Source organism: Aspergillus versicolor (assembly GCF_001890125.1).
Source record: "Aspergillus versicolor CBS 583.65 unplaced genomic scaffold ASPVEscaffold_7, whole genome shotgun sequence".
Classification (NCBI taxonomy): domain Eukaryota; kingdom Fungi; phylum Ascomycota; class Eurotiomycetes; order Eurotiales; family Aspergillaceae; genus Aspergillus; species Aspergillus versicolor.
Genome location: NW_024467530.1, coordinates 800,340 through 818,171, shown reverse-complemented (window position 1 = coordinate 818,171; position 17,832 = coordinate 800,340). Strand labels below are relative to the sequence as shown.

Sequence of the window (17,832 nt, the reverse complement as noted above, 5' to 3'; positions counted from 1 at the left end):
CGTTGCGTAATGGGGTGGGTGCTGCATTCCAGAGACATTCCACCATTCCACTCCCACCTGATACACTGGAATGTAGATGAGCCTGTCAGATGGAAGCACCGCCGGGTCTTGAGGGATTATGAGCTATTAATTACAAATTTGTACATTCTCATAGGCTTGGAGGCTTGCCTTGCTTGACCTCCTGGACGCGTAAGGAGATATCCGTGTATAGCCAGAATGTCAGTTATACGTCGTATTCATTACGCTCTTTTGATATCTCTAATATTTATGCATTCGAATAATGTACAGAATATTGCAGTCTAATTGGCCAATAAATAAAGCAGTGGCAGTACTAACCCCATCAGGCTAGCACTGTTGATGAGGGGCACGGCGCTTCGAGATCACATCGTATAGCCGCCGCAGTATCGCACAGCAGAGGCATATCTCGGCCTCCTCTCTTTTTACCATCATCCTGCCTTCCTCTCGTTTTTCTTTTTCTATTTTGCTCCCATGGACTTCCCGCAAAGACCAGGCCAACCACTCCTACAGCCCGCGCCAGCACGCGTGCTCGTCCAGACACTGACACACCTGCTTCCCTCGGATGGAAAGATATATAAGCCAGAGCGGAATCCTGGTGGCGATAAGCTCTACTCCATGCTGCACCGAATTTGCCGACACGTCTGGAGTCACTCATACGACTCCGACTTCTTTCGGTGGTACGGGTACGGCGACGACCAGCTCGGCTACAACAACAGGCCTTGTTTTTTCCTCATTGACCATGGCGAAACCGATAATGAAGCCGATGTCCCCGTGCTTCCGTTTCAATGGACCGGCGAGGAGTTGTAGGTTCTCGACATTGCTATTCAACCTGAGAGCTGCTGTTGATCCAGATATCCCAACATAGTAAGCCCATGCCCGACTTATTGCAATCACCGGATGTACAGGAGGAACTGAGGGCTACGCCATTTATGACACCCCCGCCATCTTCAGAGCCTTCTAAGCCGTACCCTGTGCGGAAAATGGTGAGGAATATGCTACGGAGCGTTGAGCGAGTTCCGGATTGGCATCTCCAGTACATCACGGAGCATCCCGAAGATATGGAGTGGTTGAAGAGGAAGTTGAGGCCTAGATTCTACGAGAATCTGCTCGCCCAGATTGAAGCGCGACCGAGAGAGAAAGAAGAAGATGCGAAGGAGGCCTCGGATCCTGTGTAGAAATATCTTAGAACTCTACTACCACCCTATAAACGAAATACCAACATCGGCAAAGCATAGATAACCACCAAATCAAAACAGGACAGTAATAGCAAACATATAGCAAGACTATACTAAGTATCCAGCACAAACCAGCGCCATTCCTAACAAATACTTCAACCCCCTGATGTGCCATCCCACCGCCAGCACTGGGAAGTCAGTCACTAGCGCCGGCACGGACATCGTCCAGCCGGGACCTTGCACTTCCCATATCCATTACACTCCGCGCAGCTAAGCTCAGTGTAAGCCACATTGTGCCCGGAGCCCCCACATTCAAGGCACCGCTCCATCCTATACGCATCACCGGTTCCCCCGCACAGGACGCAGCTTGGCTCCGGCCTTCTGGTGCGACCCCTGCCAACGGACTTATCGCTGTTGGCGCTGCTGCTGCTACTGCTGCTGCAGCGGCTGGAGGCGCGGTTTCGGGACCAAGGCATCGCTACCTAAGCAGATGGTACGGGTTAGTGTAACATGCTCCTGCGGGTGTGATGGAAAGTGTACACACTGTTGTGATTGATTGGTATTCGCGAAGGGTTATCAGGTGGAAAGGAGAGTCCTGAATGGAATAATATCGGTGGTGTAGTTTTAATAATGACGTTGGAGAAGTTCTGAGGCAAGTAGACGGTATATGGAAAGATCCAAATAATCTGAGAGTTGTCTAGAGCAGAGTATTGTGTTGAAAGCTGTTGAAGAGCACAATCAGACGTGATTCCAGGTGTACTTTATAGACCATCTTCTCCCCATAAGCGCCTTTGAAGGGAGACGTCCTGGGAGATGTTATACTTAGGCCACCGCTTGACGCTGACTTGAAACAGGCTCTACCATACTCTCGGTACAGATATTGATGGTTTCGAGCAACGGCAGCAAATTGATTTGCCGCCGATATGTCATTTCGTTGGCAGTGGTGAATCCTAGATATCGTGGTTTGGCTTGTCTACATAAAAACCTGAAACAGTGGAAGCGACTTATTATATCGACTAGGTATTTCGCTGTATGATATCCATACATTTAGCGCTGAGCTTTGCGTCTAACATTAATTGAGAGTATGGAGTATGTTCTAGGTTTCAATCACTAAATAAGGATCTATATAAAGAAATGATATACTAACCAGCGTTACGCCTGCCATGACCATAGACATAGAACGCGCGTTGTCCCGGTACTATGGCGCCCATCATATCCAATAATTTGCCGCTGGAAGATACTAACTCTATTCTCTTAGTGTCGTGAGGCAGAATATACACTTTGTTGTGGAGGCAGGCGGCTGCATAGAAGGTACTGATGGTAATCCCCCAATATTTTTTATTAATTTCCTAGCTTTGTCTCCACAATATACTTTTCCAGCCCCTGTCACGTCGCATCGCACCGGTGGGCGCCAAATGATGGGGTTGTATTAGTTACCAAACTGTCGTTCTTATCGATGCGGACCCCAAACTGTTGGCGCTTATATTAGGCGCCACTATATTTTAGAGCAGCCCCCCATATTGCTGGTCACAAATAGGAAGGAGCAACCTCTTTTAGTGTATTACGCCTGCCTCTTTATATAGAGGGTTACCGGGTTGTAGCTACATACTTTTGTGGAAGGCGCGAAGGGGCCATGGTGTTTACCGACTTAATTAGGGCTATATCTCACCAAATAACCATCTTTTATGAAGAAAGCATCATTATAAAGATCCAATTCTATCAATACCAATGAAGAAATTATTCTGGAGTTCTTATTCTCTTCGGCATTAAAGGACAATAATGGATCACCAGTGTTCATATACAAGTCCATCGCACAGCTAAGTCCCATTCGCAGGCTGCTCATAGACAACCCCATCAACCGTCGTCGTCATAGTCCCGTTTGCATTGAATATATTCGTCATGGAATCGATTTCAAGATGAAACCCGCCTGGCCCCGTTCGCCTGGAGGCTTCTACATCCCCGGTCGAAGATAACTCGGAATACCAGTCTGCACGCGCAGACGATATGGATGTATGAAGGACGGTGACGTTCTCCGTCCCGACTAGAGTGGTGACTCCGTCGTTGGAGAAGTTGGTATACTTAACTGCGATATTGTTGATTATGTTGTTTTTGCCGGTGATTTTGACTTTTGCGCTGCCTGATGCTTTGCCGTGTAGTGTGTATGAACCGGGGGAGACTGCGTATCGTTTTGGATTAGGATCTTTTGGATTATAGGGGACTCCCCAGGGGATATATTCCGGGACGGATGCAGCAGGTTGCGGAGGTAATGGAGAACGATTCGTAAGAGTAGCCAACATCAACCTGTGAACCCGTCCACCTGGAGCCGTTGACACCGGACAAGGCAGGGGATTCTTTCCTCCGCATGATGGCGCCTGGACAAGAGCCTGGTAATACATGATCTGGGTACCATCAGGAGACCATCGCGGGTCAGCTCGGGCGTTCCAATTCGGATCGTTGATTGCGCCGTCGCTACCGTCTCCAGCGGCGTTGATTTGCTGTCCAAAGTAGGAGCCACGGTCACCGTCATGGTCGATCAGCCAGGGCTGGAAGAACCGGCGCTGTCTGTTGTTTCGTGTAGCTGAGGTGATGTCCGCCGTGATGAGGTCTGTGATCGGGGGAATGTCGCGCATGCCTGAGAGCCACATCTGTCTGTCTGTTCCACGGGTGTCGAGGACAACGGCCCATTTGTCGTCGGGAGAGACATCGAGCGGGTCAACGTACTCTGGGTGTTGAGTGAGTCGGCGGACTTGGCCGGTGGTAAGGTCTGCGGCGAATATGTCCCAGTTGGATGACTCTGCTGGGTATCCGATATAGGTCACCTCCTGACCGCTGCCTGAGAATCCACGGAGCTCGCCAACTGAAACGGCACTGGAATTCAGCTTGATCTCGCTGCCGTTGACTGTCAAAGGCTGCGGAGCATCCGGATCAAAGAGGCGAGTGACGTTGACCACCTCGTAACGGGCAGTAAGCAGTTTCCCGGTGGTAGGAGAAGGGTTAAACCGCAGTCTCCCAAAATACCCAAACTGCCCCAGAGCACCGTTTTCCTGCGTAAAGGAGTTGAACCCCAGGTGCACATTATCAGGATGGAGTCGAAGTTCACGAATAGTCCCCCCTTCCCACCAGATGGGATAGATGTGGACCTTGTCAGGGGTACACTCAGGACTTGCCAGCTGAGCAGTAGCACAGTCAACGATACTGGTTGCAGCCATAGCACGCCGACCATCTTTGAACGATTGCGGGTATTCCACCAGTTCCTCGCTGCCTTGTTTATTCTCGTCTGGAACGCCGCAGGTGATGCACTTCCAGGGATCGCCGTTGGAGAAGGTCGTCCCGTTGGTCCGGACTATGATCAATTGCATTCCGGTGTATATACGAGACGGGTCCGGGCTGGTAGGGGCGCCGGTGAAGTTGACTGTTGCGAGGACATGGTTTCCATCGGGTAGGAAGCTTCCACCTTGGAGGTTGGAATCGACGGCGATACACCCTGTTCCTTGTGGGTTGAGCTCAGGACAAGACCCTGGCTCGTTGGAGGCAACCGGCGGTAGAGGGAGTTCGACGATGTGTATCGGTTCGGGGTCTGGTGGTGCAGCAGCAGTGGCTATACCACAGCCAAGGATGGCTGTAAGAAGAGCACGAGCCATAACTAAATAGGTGAACTAGCTGAACAGCAAAGGGTGGTCTGTTCCCATGAGATGTAATCAGGAAAGAAGAACTGAATCTGGGATCCTATTTATATTCCAGTCAGGGGAAAGCATGTCATACTTGGAACGGCCGAGATCGTGGGGCCTCCTCGTACTCGTAAATGTTGCCTGAACAGTCTCGCTGGTGCGTCATTTGCAGCGATCAACAGGGAATCATTATGAATGAGGTTACTCTGGACTTCGTCTGGGAATTTGATATGAAATTTTATTAAATAATAGAAACTAAATCGTACTTTTCCAATTATGTAACCCAGTCATTACTAGATTGGCCTTAGATAGACCCTATATTACTCAGTACTACTAATATTTTGCATATACTGGAGTACCCTAATTACATAGGTTCGAAGCGAAACCATTCTTCATGAATCGTGAACCTCTGGGAATAAATTGACAATAAATAGCTCTTCTAGCAAGATCTAATAAGCAAGCTCACGCCATCTGCACAATCTCGCGGTAAAACACCTTTTCAAACAACTCCGACGGCCGGGGCCCAGGCTCGATTATCCTCCACGCAATAATCCCATCTGGACGGACCAGCAAGGCGTCATTCTCGTCAACCCCAGGGAGCTGACGCCATTTATTCTCCTCGTCCAGCCAGTTGCCATTTTTTCCATCCAGGATCTCAACATGGATTTTATCATCGCCGGGGACTACATATCGATTCAGCCGCGGTGCCTTGGCGAACAGCACAAACATATTGTTCTTGAGCAGATCGCGGACTGACTTGCGCACGCCGTCTTTCGTAACCCAGAAATGAGGCAGATGGTGCCCGGCGATTGTGGACGGGTGGTACTTGTAGATATCGAACTCGCCGTTCTCGGTAATCTGCCCGTCGTGCTTTTTATCTGCCAGTATATCGACTGACGGGTAGAACCAGCCTGTTTCGGCGCCTGGGGCGTGGAATTCGCTGTCCAGCACTTTCTGTGCGTCCAGGACGGCGGTGCGCAGTTTGTTGTGGTCTGGGTGAGATGGGTCAAGGTAGGCGTTTAGTGATGCGACATTCTCCTCTGCAGACTGGGTTGGATCGATTCCTAGTGCCCTGTCCATGGCGAGAGCGTGGTTGCGCAGATTGGACAGGCTTGTCTCGGCGACGCGCAGGGCAATTGGGCGTCGTTCTTCTTCGTATGTGTCGAGAAGGCGACTAAAGCTTGATCCATACTGATCCCTCATATCCCAGCCCAGTTTCCAGACTAGATTATGCACATCCTGGATGCCGGTATTCAAACCGAGAGCACCCCAGGGGGGAATACGGTGGGCAGCGTCACCGACGAGGAAGACTTTCCCGCCGGCACTGCGGAATTTATCAGCGACGATGGAGTTGACGACCCAGTGGCTGACGCTGAGGAGTTGGATCTTTTGCTCCAGTTCTTGTGGGACTTTGAGTGTCTCGCGTAGTCTGTTCGTCATGGCTGTTTCGTCGAATTTCTCTGGGTCGGTTGGGTTAATCGCACAGGCGAACATCCACTCCTCGTCGTTGATATTGTTATTATAAGGCCCAACATGGTATAGATACCCCGTATTGATACTCCCACCCTTGGCCGGGTCAATGAACCAGGTAATCAGCACATCAGGGTCCGGATGACACAGACTCAGCGGTGCCTTTATATGCGCAGAGGCCATGGCCATCACGTCCTTCTCGCCAGCCATTTCAATACCGACCATCTTCCCAACAGACCTACCTCCATCCGCTGCAATCACATACGACGCATCATATCTGTTCACCTCCGCTCCCTCCGTTCCCCCATGCAAGACAACAACTTCAACATGCTTGTCGAACTCCTGGACATGCGTAACCTCCGCCCCGTGGAAGATCCCACCGGGGTTAAGCTGCTTCGCACGCTCCAGCAGAATCGGCTCGAGTCGGATCTGTGGGAGGACCGTAATCCGACACGGACTGAAGGCGCTGTACTCAGACTCATATACCCCTCCGCCCCATGCATCCCGGGTGAAGATCTCATGCCGGGAGTCCGGATCCAGACTGGTATACCAGGCTGTCTTTGAATGGGAGTGCGCAGGGGCGGCTGCTGCTGTAACAGCTTCTTCCAGGCCCAGAGAGCGAAAGACTTCCAGGGTGCGCTGGTTCAGGCCCACCGCTTTGGGGTGGATGGAGGTGCTGGGATACCGCTCGAATAGCTTGTGGGGGATGTTTTGGTGGGAGAGGGCAATGGAGGCGAGCAGGCCGACGGGACCGCCGCCGATGATTATCACGGACATCTTGATAGCTGTCGTACTTTGTGTGATGGGTGAGGTTGGGAGGAGTTCTATTGCGAGCTGCGAGAGAGGAATCCACCACGTCTGCTCCACATCAACCCCACCATCCCCAATCTCACTCTCAGCCCTCCAGTTTATCAAGAACTATCGTTCCTGTCGAATACGAAGAGACATCATGCTACTGAGCCGGTTGGCTGAGGCATATGAGACTTCTGCATAAGGGACATTTTGTATCTTTGGCCCGGAGATAAGCTGGCGAGCTTGGAGGAGTTGAAAGAGTTATACTAAGGTGGTATGAATTACGCTATTATCACCAGGACATAAAGTCAAGAATTCCCTGAGTTCATCCATGGTTCACCCCTGGCGTGCCGAGAACCGATCCAACATCCCCAGACTGGTTGGATCACAGCTCGGATCGCCCGGAATTATGTCACAAATCACTAATGCACACTGTCATGATATTATCTGCATATCACACATTCTGTTCATGCAGTAAAGTATCTGCTGGTTCCTTGCATTATCCATTCTATCAGCAGCAGCTCAATCTCATCACAGCACAAACCTCAAACCCAACCCAACCCAACAACTCCATAAACTGCCTGTCTGCAAATCGACCAGTCTCGCTGTCAAACATCCCTAAGTCATTAATCCTCATCAAACATCGGAGCATAACACGGCGGACTGGCCAATTCCACATACTTCTTATCCCTCAACCTCAAGTCCTCCCCTTCCTGCTCCTTGGTATCTCCCTCCCCCATCATCCACCGCTCATCAACAACATTCTCCTCCCCACTGCCATCCCCGCTCTTATTACTCTTCATATCTTCCTGTGTCCGGGACTCTGCGAAGATATCCCCGGGTTGTACCTCGTGCGGTCCTGACGTTCGACTCCTCGGCTGTGTCGCCAGCGGGTCCCGCACTGTATTCCGTAGCTGCTTCGCCTGCTCTTGTAGCTGGGGCTGCAGCGCGCTGTGTGAAGGTTTTGATCTGGAGGTGGACATTTGGGATTTTTCTTTTGGTGGTTTGTCCATTGTCAGTCTGTTCTTAGTACGTATCCGTAAATAGGCGTATGTTGATAGGTGGGTGTGTATGTATGTATGTAGGTATGTAGTATGGACCATTTAGAAAATAGTGGAGATTTGAGGTATATCTAATATGCAAGATATGATATAGGTGGGTTCTGCCCTGGGATCGGACCTTATTATGTATGTGGGCTGCTGAATGGTGACGAAATGGTGGCGTTGGCCACCCCCGTTTGGCTTCTATCTCCGCGCAAATGGCAGAAATATTACTTAGCAGTAAATTAAAGTAGTAAAATAAATAGACGAACATATGATATTCACGGTATATAACATATATAACTATACTATTTCCGTCATCAACAAATTATTGTAATTTCCAAGATCCCTCCCATCAAAGGTCATCAAAGTCCGCCCGCGCAGCATCAAACAGATCCGCCTCGTCGTCCTGCCCCGAATGGCCCTTCTTCTTCCCCCCGTCTGTGAACGCGTACTCGTCCGAGACCAAATTCCCCTGCTGGTCCATTGTCTGTTCAAAGTCCTGCTGGGGGTGTGCGTGCGCCCCGCTCTGGGACATACCCTGCCCTGTGCCCTGGCTCGGCTGGGACTGGAACTGCCGGCGTTGATTTAGGGTCTGGTTTGTTAGTGGACGTGTCCTTTGTAGGTTGATTCTGGGGGGCGGACCTCTTCTTGGAGGTTGGGGTAGCGGGGGTTTGTGGTGGGCATTTTGGCGCTGATGGAGGTTATTTCACTGGTTATTTTTGAATGATGAGACAATTGATGGTGATAGTAATGACTGGTCTAGGGTGATGCGAGCTGTATTTATACTTCTGGTGGCGACTGATTCAACTCTGATGTCAGATATGGCCACCGCGGGGAAAGCCGCTGGCGTTGGAAATACAGGATACTATTCGATGAATAGTGTATATGGAAAGGAAGTTTATTGTAGAAAGATAGATATGCTGTTGAGTGATAGTTCGTTATTGTCATACTTCACTCCAGAATACACTCTCAGGCGGTCCTAGATAACTCTCACGCACACCTCCAAGATCAACAACAATCTTCTCCAAGACACAATTCTGAGCCCCAAGTCGGATCTTCAGCGTATGCGCCCCCGGAGTCCCAAGGTCAAGCAGATGCTCCCGCTTCCACACGTTATCCATAACAGACTCGCGCCACCCCTCTGGTAACCCCCCAGGCGTTGAAGGTGGTGATACCAGACGGTGTGTAGTCGGGGTCTTGTCATCGAGCTGGATATCATACGTAATAGGGCTGTCTGCGTTTGTATCCAGCGTGAAGGTAAAGTCTAGGCGAGCGGTGGCTGCTGCGTTTGGCGTGAACGTGATGAATGGGTATTCCAAGTATTCTGAATGCGAGGGAGAGGCGGATGCAGTCAGGGAAACAGCGCCAGTAGATGCACGCCCGATGAAGGGCAAGATCCGGTAGCTGGACAGTGGCTGGTTTTGGAACGAGGTTGCGTTGATCGAGACATGCGCGTCTGCTTCTACAAAGCCCTTGGAGTCTGTCCTCGGGACCCTCTTCTTGATAGGAACGTGGATGAGCTCGTAGTCCCCCAAGGAAGAGCGTAGATCGAGGAGTACTTCATCGTCGAAGTTATCTGGAGCCCTAGCCCAATCAACAGATACCTTGACAAGCTTGTCATCTCCTTTGGGTTCAATCGTCCCAGTAGCCGGAGTGATTGAAAGCCATTCCTGTGGGGAGGTAATCTTCCAGGCCACAGCCCTGCTTCCACGGCAGTATATCTCGAAAGAACGCGTCTTTGGCCCATACGGCTCTAGTGGTGGTAAAGTAACCCCAGGCACAAGATCCCGCCGACTTGGATGAGTACGATCAGACTCTTCATTCGTAAGACCTGGCCGAACACCCGGATGGCCTTCCACTGCAATACCAATCCACCCGACAATCGGATTCGAATCTTGACGCGCCTGTACGAAGGATAGGCCGGTGATGAGGTCTCGAGATGGGGCGTGCCAGGTCTCGGTATACCCGTAGTGCGGCTGGCGCATGATATGGTTCCATTTACCGTCGAGGAGACTGTGGTATTCCTCGCTCAGGTTGAAATCTTCATCGAATAGGTGGAGGACTTTATGGAGTGATGGGTTTGCGGTGTTTCGGCGCTGGACTCCGTATAGCTGGTTCTTTGCTTGGGTTACCCGCAGGGCGACATAGATATAGCTGGCCTTGATGGGATGGAGGACGAGTTGGAAGTAGGCTGGGGCTGTGGATTCTGGGATCCATTTCTGGACTTCCTCTGCCTGGTCTAATAATTCCTTCCATTGGTGAAGGATATTGTCGGCCTCGCCATAGTTGATCAGTGAGAATGTGTCTGCCTCGATGTGCTCGTGCTTCCTCAATGCAACCAAGCGGTCGTACTTCAGCAGTAGCTCAGAGCATCTCTTTGCTTCAGTATCTGCTAGGTGCAGGTTACGGTCAAAGAAGGTGTGGAAGAATGACTGCAGCTCGTGCATCTCCAGCGTGTTGATATTCCACGCCAATGTCATGGCAAAGGTCAACGGAAGCTCCACGGCCTTGATATCACCGACATTGAAAACCCAGATCTGGTCTGCTCCTTGATTGTACGTATGCTCGAGCTGCTGCCATACCTTTGCACAGGAATTGCTGTTCATCCACTTGTAGCTCCTGGGAACGCCGACATACTCGAGGTGGTAGTAAATCTATAACGTCAGCTATATTTACTTATATTGAACAATGACTTACCCCGGCCCTCCCCTTCCTCTTGGGCTCATCACCACTGGGGAGCCTGCGGACAGTTCCGAAATTATCATCCGCGAACAGAAGGGTGATGTCGTCTGGGATCTCGAGACCATTCTCATAGTGCTCCTGGACCTCCTTGTACAGCGCCATCAACTCTGCACTTGTCAGCTCATTCCAGTTAATAGAGGAGGATCATACGAGGTACTCCGTCCTCCGTTCCATAAACATTATTAATGGCATCACGCTGAGTTGAGAGAACCTCCCTCATGACCGCAGTCGGGTCCTCAGCATCCATCGGATTATCACCAGCGCCACGCATTCCCATCGTAATGTAACTCTCATGCCCTTTCGACCGTGCAGCGCCCTCGTTAAAGTAACGAGTGATCTTATCCTTGTTTTCCAGCCACGACCATGTACCCTCGCCTTCGTAGTATGGCTTGTCAAACCACTCGTTCATAGCCCGCTGCATGGGTTCATGATGTGACGTGGACATCACAATTCCAAACTTATCTGCAGTCTCTTGGTTCAATTCATCATCCATGAAGAAGCTGCTTCCAGGGTGTGGATATCCAAACCACATCGCTGGCCAGAGGAAGTTTGCCTACCAGTCGTCAGTAGGAAGCAATGTCAATTGTAGAATATGGTCCCACCTTGAGCCGCAAGAGAAGTTCAAAGACCTTCTTGTAGAACTCGACGTTATAGTGAGGGCCTATCTTCTCGTGTAACCACCCCGACAAGGCTGGGGCTTCGTCGTTGATGAAAATGCCTCTGTACTTGACGCTAGGAGGACCGTCTTTGGTTGATACATCGTGTGCATAGATACTGCTTGACTTTTTAACCGGTGCGTCCGCCCACCAATACCATCTGCCCTCATTAGCTTCTTTCGTGTTTTCGTGAATGAACGGTTGGAACTCACGGAGAAACCCCAATTTGTTCAGAGAGGGTATATACACCATAAATCGTCCCTCTCTTATCACTACCAGCAATAACCAGGGCCCTTTTCACACCTGGGATAGGGTCGGCCACAATCTTAGTTGTATAGCACTCCCATTTTCCATCTATGGTAGAGACATCCAGCTTCCCCTCCTGGACGAGCGTGCGCACCACCGACGATCGAGTCAAACTCCCGACAATCACGGCGGTTTCTGTAGTAGTCTCTTTGGTAAATCGGGAAATAACTTCGGGTGGGGTTTCCCCTGTCACTCGGGCAAAGTCCTCGGCGAGAGTATGGACTGCGATGTGTACTCCCTCGAAGTCATCGGCCTCGACATATACAGGTCCGTCGTGAATGCTGATACTCCCCGTGGAGGGAGTATGGCTTGCGAATTGAGCCGCGTACATTTTAAATGCTATAGAGCCATTAAATTTCAATAGATACTTAGCCATTTAATATAATGCCTACCTTTAAACTATCGTGGGGTAACGCCGCGGCGATGTCGGCTGGTTTCCTAATTGGGGTCGGGATGTCTTCTCCAACGATCAACCATCCACCCACTCTGCTTGACGATCTTCTCGGTGTAACAACAGACCGAGAGCAGGATTTTGGCTGTCACCCTCCAGCAAATGTAGACGGTGTGGGCTCGTGGGGAACCCCCATGGGGAGCGAGCCGGACATCCGACATGTGGTATAAATAGCTGGTCTCTCGGTCGGTTAGGGCATTATTTGCTTTCTTGTCACTTTCCAAGGTCTTCTTTTGGAAACTATTAAACCATGGCCGCCGACAAAGAAACCGAGGCCGTGTCTTTCCACGATGAAACGACCCAGAAAAACCATACCAACCATGAACTGGTGGATAAGGAGGTTGCGAAGTATACCACCGACACTGCCATTGAGGTCGACGAGGCGACCAGCAAGAGGCTGAAGAGAATGATTGACAAACGTGTTCTTGCGGTTATGATGGTCACTTATTTGATCCAGACCATTGATAAGGGGGCAATGTCTTTTGCGTCTGTCATGGGTATTATTGAAGACACCAATCTGCAGGGAAACCAGGTATGCTCACCCGACCCACGACCGTTGCCAAATAAGTTCTCACTAACTAGTACAGTATCAATGGTTGACGACAGTGGTCTACCTCGCTGTCCTGGTCGTCGAGTTTCCGGTGCGTATATAAAGGCAAAACAAGAATTATGTGCTGATGGTTGTAGGAAAACTGGATTCTGCAGCGCGTGCCCATTGCCAAGTGGCTGTCACTCAATATTTTCCTCTGGGGGATATGCATCACGCTCATCGCAGCAGCGTCGAATTTCACTGGTCTCGTCATACTGCGTACGTTCATGGGTGTGTTCGAAGCTGTTTGCCAGCCCACGTTCGTGCTGCTGTCCAGCACTTGGTACAAGCGAGAGGAGCAATCGAGCGTTATCAACATCTGGTAAGATAGTCCAGTCTCGATGGGTTTCTATCACTTACAGAATAGGATCATGATGAATGGGTTGCAGAACATCCTGGGTGGGCTGATAGCCTACGGCTTCTCGTTCGTCCCCGTTAACTCCCCACTCAAGTCCTGGCAGGCCCTGTTCATGACGTACGGGATCATAACTGTCATCTGGGGCGTGTTTGTGGGAATGTGGATGCCCGACTCACCGATGAGGGCAAAGTGCTGGACAGAGGACGACAAGCGACTGATGATCGAGCGAGTGCGCCAGAACCAGACTGGGCTGCAAAATCGAACCTTTCGGCTGGAGCAAGTTCGTGACGCGTTTACTGATCCTCAGCGTAAGTCTCGTTCATTCTATTCTGTAGCGTTGCTAATCGTTTCAGTATACGCCCTGGCCATAATCCAGATCTGCACGACGATTCCAGCCGGTGGCATTGGAGCGTACGCCAACATCATCATCAAATCCTTCGGCTACAGCACGCGCGAGACTCAGCTGCTGACCATGGTCAACGGCGCCGTGACCACCATAGCCCTGCTCGTCTCTGCATACCTGGACCGCAAGTACCAGCAAACAATCTACATCATGCTGGCCTCCCTGGTCCCCTCCGTGATCTGCACCTCAGTCCTCATCGGCGTCCCCTTCAGCCCAGCCCGCCGCATCGGACTGCTCATCGCATACTGGTCCTTCTACTCCTTCTTCACACTAACTTCGTTGTCTCTTGCCCTCCTCTCCCGCAACGTCGCTGGTCAAACCAAGAAATCCGTCATCATCGCCTCCAACTTCGTCTGCTGGGCCGCAGGGAACTCCATCGGCCCGCAGGTGTTCCGCGATAAGGATGCGCCCCGGTACTACCTCGCATTTTCAATCCTGCTCGGATGTTTCGGAATCATGGTGATAGTCCTCCTTGCGCTGAGATTCTGGTACGCGGCACACAACCGCCAGCGCGACAACCGAATTAGGGCTGGCGAGGTGGTGCCTGATGTGAACTACACCCACGCCTTTGAGGACATCACGGATCGCGAGAACCCGCACTTCCGGTACATCTACTAGATACCTATAAGCATTAGTTATTCTATTACTTGAATTATTTTATGTTTTGTGCACTTCAGCGCGGAACTCGGCGTACACTAGGCGGAATGCGGGGTCTACCCCAATTTCCCAATCTGGAAATGTTCCCAAGCGAGCCGCCCCCAATTTGGAGTATCTCCGCCCTCCCCGGCTTCTCTCCTGCATCCTCCACATCCAGGTGTGATTTGGTTGTAAGTGGGATATGGAGATTGTGTGGTCGGCTTCACCCCAGCCGGTGAGGAAGCGGATCTCCCAAGATAAGTCTCTTTTCGTGTTGAGATGCGTCGCTGATTGCTTCTACCGTGTCAAGAGTGCCGCTCGCGCAAGAAGAGATGCTATCATGAGAAAGTTGAGAGAATCCAACGAGTTGAGAAGTCTGCTGATGAAGGAGATGCTGCTCAACAGCTAGCAGAGGATCCGGCCGACGAGTCGAGCCCGCATGCTTACAGCCCGGAATTTGTGCTGGGAAATCTGTCCAAAACGAACAAGGCTGGTGGGAGTCCTTTAGCTCAATACATCACTCCATCACAGTCTTTCCCGTCTTTGCTGTCCGGGGGTCAAGACCCTGATAGTCAAGACACGAAGAATAGATTGGTTTGGCTCAACAAGTACAGACGCAGGCCTGCGCCGTCGATCACATCCACACACCGGAGGTACCTCGAGGAGGCAGGGGCTTTTCTTGAGCTGCCTAGGGCTACTACCGATGCCCTTCTACCAGTATACAATGCCGTGCTGGACGATATAATCCCGGTGGTAGACGGTGCCACCGTCCTGCGAGATCACAGTAACGGGCAGTGCTCTATCTACCTCGTACGGGCGATATGCCTTGTCATTTGCAAGACCAAACAAGCCATCCCTTTTCTACGGCTAGCTGACACCGGCCCAGTGCTGAAGCCATTGGACTTTGCATCCAGATTGCTCTCAGGGCTAGATGCAGCTCTCAAAGCAGACCTCGAGCCCGACCGTCTCATCAAGATCCAGATCCTAGCCCTAATCCACCTCTACAACGACGGGCCCTCTGGCATCGAGCGCTCCGCGGCCTATCTCTCCCAGGCAATCCGCGAAGCCTGGTCATTATCTTTGCATCTAAGGACAACCAGCAAACCGGACCAAGACCAATGCGATGTCCTGTGGTGGACGCTGCGCAATTTCGACCGGCTCAATAAACCTATTACGCGCTCTGGGCCCTTCATGATCGATGATACTGATATCGGGCTCCCTCGCATACATGCCAGAGATGGCAACTACCGATCTCAACTCATGGCCGTCGCCCTAGCTCTCGGCGACCTCATGGCCACCGCAACAAAGGCCTACAAGGCCAGCTACACCTACGCGCCTGACGGGTGCGAAGAATTCCCTTCACTAGACGACATAATCTTGGGGTCGTCATTCAACCGCTTCCACAGGTCCCATAGAGGTATCCCTTTCTCCAAATACCTTCTCCTACCTAAAATACACAGCTTATTTGTCTAGCATACCTCGAAACATGGTATCACGCCGCATCAATGCTCTCCTGCCGATATAACGGCCCGGGCAGCGCCCAATACACCCGCCGCCTCGCCTCCGCCGATAAAATCGTGCATATCATATCTTCAGCAAACCACGAGGGGGACTTGGGTCTCCCACCTCTCCCGCTCGTACCATACGCCGTGTCCATGGCGACGACGGTGGTGTACCGCGCGTGGCGGGATAAAGTTCGTGATCTGCACTCAACGTATACCGATCTCTGTCTGTGTTGTGAGGCACTGCAGGCGTTGAGTCGCTTGTGGACGGGTGCGCGCAGCGTTGCGAGTCTTGCAGTTGGTTTGAGGGGGGCTATGGATGCTGCTGGGGCGGGGGGGTCTGGATCTCCTGGTATTGGTATTCGGGGCGTGGATCCGCCTCGTCAGTCTGATAATGGAGGGGTTGCTACGGATACTGATACTGATACTAGAGAACAGGCAATGCAGACCCCTGCTACTGACTTCCTGGATCAGGATAAAAATAGGGAAGCGGTGCACTTGCAAGGCGGGTATGATCCAGGTGAAGTGTTCTGGGCAGGTCTGGAGAGCGCTTGCTTGCATTTTGATACTACGGTTGATGGGTTCTTAGAGTATGGGTTGGGGGATTTCGGAGGGTTCATTGCTGATGAATGATATTCAGCAGGGAGACGGGGTTAATTACTATTATTACCAACCTAGTCAACTGAAGATCGAGCGTGGAATTGAGAAGTTATTGTAAAGGAAGATAAATAGTGTACGCTAAGCTTGTTATTCACGAAAATAAGACCTATTTCTTCCCATCCAAATCTGCAAATAGGTCGTACCCAAAGTCCTCACTGCTGTCGTTGAATCGCAGCTTACGATCAACTGCCCTGATCTGCTTCACATCATCATCTTTTAATTTAAAGTCCCCCTCGAAATTGGCCCTGATGCGCTCCGGCGTCTTGGACTTGGGCAGAACCGAATGGCCTTCGGTAACGCCCCAGGCTATACAGAATCAGTCAGTCTGACAATATCATAAATGCTAAGGGCGAGGAACATACCAAGCGCCACCTGCGCAGGAGTCTTTCCGTATTGCTTCGCAATGCTAACGAGCACAGGATCTTCAATCATGCGGCCAATCTTGCCCTCGCGCGAGTAAATCTCGTTCTGGTTCCCGAAAGGCGAATAATGCGTTACATGGATATTGTTCTTCTTATGCCAGTCGGCGAACGATCGCTGCTGCAGCCATGGATGGCCTTCAAGCTGGTGGACAGCGGGCGGGACGGTAGCATTCTGAAGCAGTCTCTCCATCTCGGCCTTGCTGAAGTTCGATACCCCAATCGCCTTTACCTTTCCAGTTGAAATAAGTTTCTCCATTGCTTTGTATGTCTGGGAGTCGTCAGCTTTCCTGTGTTCTTCTTTTCTTTTTCTTCTTCTTCTTCTCTTCCGTGGAGACCATACATCTAAATAATCGGTATCAACCACATCAGGTCCTCCCTTGTCCGTCTTAGGAAACTGATCACTCCCTCGCTTGAATGCGACCGGCCAGTGCATGAGAAAAAGATCAACGTATTCCAGACCCAAGTCGTTCAACGAATCCGCCAGAGCCTGCGGCACGTCGTCCGGGTGGTGCTTGTTGTTCCACAGCTTGGTCGTGAGGAAGATCTCCTTGCGCGGGATGCCGGACTTTTTAATTGCAGTGCCGACTGCTTTTTCCGTTCCATACCTGTGGTTCTCTGGTTAGTTGTCTATTTAGATGATGGAGTTGATAAGAGGAGCATACACTCGCGCGGTGTCGATGTGTCTGTATCCGGCTTTTAGGGCTTCCGCGACGGCGTTCTCTTGTGCGTCTGCGTCTTGCCAGGTGCCGAAGCCCAGGGCCGGGATGGTTGCGCCGGTGTTTAGTTTGAAGGTTGTCATTTTAGTGGTTGTCCTTTGTTTCTTTAGATAACTCTTGGTTAATACTCAAGTTGTGTTGGTGGGCTTTTTATAGCCTTTGCTTTGCTCGATTGACGTCAACCTGATGTAGGCGAGTGACGTTTGTATGAAACGGGAAGACAGG

The 17,832-nt window shown here is 51.1% G+C and overlaps 9 protein-coding genes across 9 annotated transcripts; 3 read left to right on the top strand and 6 right to left on the bottom strand.

Moving 5' to 3' along the window:
- Positions 1 to 343: 343 nt before the first annotated feature.
- On the top strand, positions 344 to 1,671 carry ASPVEDRAFT_43648 (uncharacterized protein). The gene is made up of 2 exons (XM_040812871.1): positions 344 to 821; positions 884 to 1,671. Exons 1-2 carry the CDS (start codon positions 490 to 492, stop codon positions 1,191 to 1,193), a joined length of 642 nt encoding a protein of 213 aa, XP_040669947.1. The 5' UTR covers positions 344 to 489; the 3' UTR covers positions 1,194 to 1,671.
- Positions 1,227 to 1,808, bottom strand: ASPVEDRAFT_774651 (uncharacterized protein). The gene is made up of 2 exons (XM_040816398.1): positions 1,734 to 1,808; positions 1,227 to 1,675 (listed from the first exon to the last, which is right to left on the bottom strand). The coding sequence occupies exon 2, from the start codon at positions 1,667 to 1,669 to the stop codon at positions 1,397 to 1,399; it is 273 nt and encodes a 90-aa protein (XP_040669946.1). The 5' UTR covers positions 1,670 to 1,675; positions 1,734 to 1,808; the 3' UTR covers positions 1,227 to 1,396.
- A 1,042-nt stretch (positions 1,809 to 2,850) lies between these two features.
- ASPVEDRAFT_43647 (TolB family protein) lies at positions 2,851 to 4,842 on the bottom strand. Its single transcript, XM_040812870.1, has one exon. The coding sequence runs from the start codon at positions 4,832 to 4,834 to the stop codon at positions 3,011 to 3,013; it is 1,824 nt and encodes a 607-aa protein (XP_040669945.1). The 5' UTR covers positions 4,835 to 4,842; the 3' UTR covers positions 2,851 to 3,010.
- A 378-nt stretch (positions 4,843 to 5,220) lies between these two features.
- On the bottom strand, positions 5,221 to 7,237 carry ASPVEDRAFT_43646 (uncharacterized protein). The gene has a single exon (XM_040812869.1). The coding sequence runs from the start codon at positions 7,106 to 7,108 to the stop codon at positions 5,324 to 5,326; it is 1,785 nt and encodes a 594-aa protein (XP_040669944.1). The 5' UTR covers positions 7,109 to 7,237; the 3' UTR covers positions 5,221 to 5,323.
- A 109-nt stretch (positions 7,238 to 7,346) lies between these two features.
- ASPVEDRAFT_43644 (uncharacterized protein) lies at positions 7,347 to 8,258 on the bottom strand. The gene has a single exon (XM_040812868.1). It carries the CDS (start codon positions 8,134 to 8,136, stop codon positions 7,750 to 7,752), a length of 387 nt encoding a protein of 128 aa, XP_040669943.1. The 5' UTR covers positions 8,137 to 8,258; the 3' UTR covers positions 7,347 to 7,749.
- An 830-nt stretch (positions 8,259 to 9,088) lies between these two features.
- ASPVEDRAFT_774606 (uncharacterized protein) lies at positions 9,089 to 12,412 on the bottom strand. The gene is made up of 6 exons (XM_040816397.1): positions 12,263 to 12,412; positions 11,777 to 12,209; positions 11,511 to 11,724; positions 11,059 to 11,461; positions 10,864 to 11,015; positions 9,089 to 10,820 (listed from the first exon to the last, which is right to left on the bottom strand). Exons 2-6 carry the CDS (start codon positions 12,199 to 12,201, stop codon positions 9,111 to 9,113), a joined length of 2,904 nt encoding a protein of 967 aa, XP_040669942.1. The 5' UTR covers positions 12,202 to 12,209; positions 12,263 to 12,412; the 3' UTR covers positions 9,089 to 9,110.
- A 159-nt stretch (positions 12,413 to 12,571) lies between these two features.
- ASPVEDRAFT_54402 (uncharacterized protein) lies at positions 12,572 to 14,289 on the top strand (the record flags this gene model as incomplete). The annotated part of the gene is made up of 5 exons (XM_040814928.1): positions 12,572 to 12,853; positions 12,909 to 12,962; positions 13,009 to 13,232; positions 13,278 to 13,576; positions 13,622 to 14,289. 5 exons carry the CDS (start codon positions 12,572 to 12,574, stop codon positions 14,287 to 14,289), a joined length of 1,527 nt encoding a protein of 508 aa, XP_040669941.1.
- Positions 14,290 to 14,472: 183 nt separating this feature from the next.
- On the top strand, positions 14,473 to 16,483 carry ASPVEDRAFT_774591 (transcription factor domain-containing protein). Its single transcript, XM_040816396.1, has 3 exons — positions 14,473 to 14,564; positions 14,609 to 15,724; positions 15,781 to 16,483. Exons 1-3 carry the CDS (start codon positions 14,510 to 14,512, stop codon positions 16,440 to 16,442), a joined length of 1,833 nt encoding a protein of 610 aa, XP_040669940.1. The 5' UTR covers positions 14,473 to 14,509; the 3' UTR covers positions 16,443 to 16,483.
- A 5-nt stretch (positions 16,484 to 16,488) lies between these two features.
- Positions 16,489 to 17,715, bottom strand: ASPVEDRAFT_43641 (aldo/keto reductase). The gene is made up of 4 exons (XM_040812867.1): positions 17,554 to 17,715; positions 17,232 to 17,496; positions 16,832 to 17,159; positions 16,489 to 16,775 (listed from the first exon to the last, which is right to left on the bottom strand). The coding sequence occupies exons 1-4, from the start codon at positions 17,688 to 17,690 to the stop codon at positions 16,576 to 16,578; spliced, it is 930 nt and encodes a 309-aa protein (XP_040669939.1). The 5' UTR covers positions 17,691 to 17,715; the 3' UTR covers positions 16,489 to 16,575.
- Between the last annotated feature and the right edge of the window lie 117 nt (positions 17,716 to 17,832).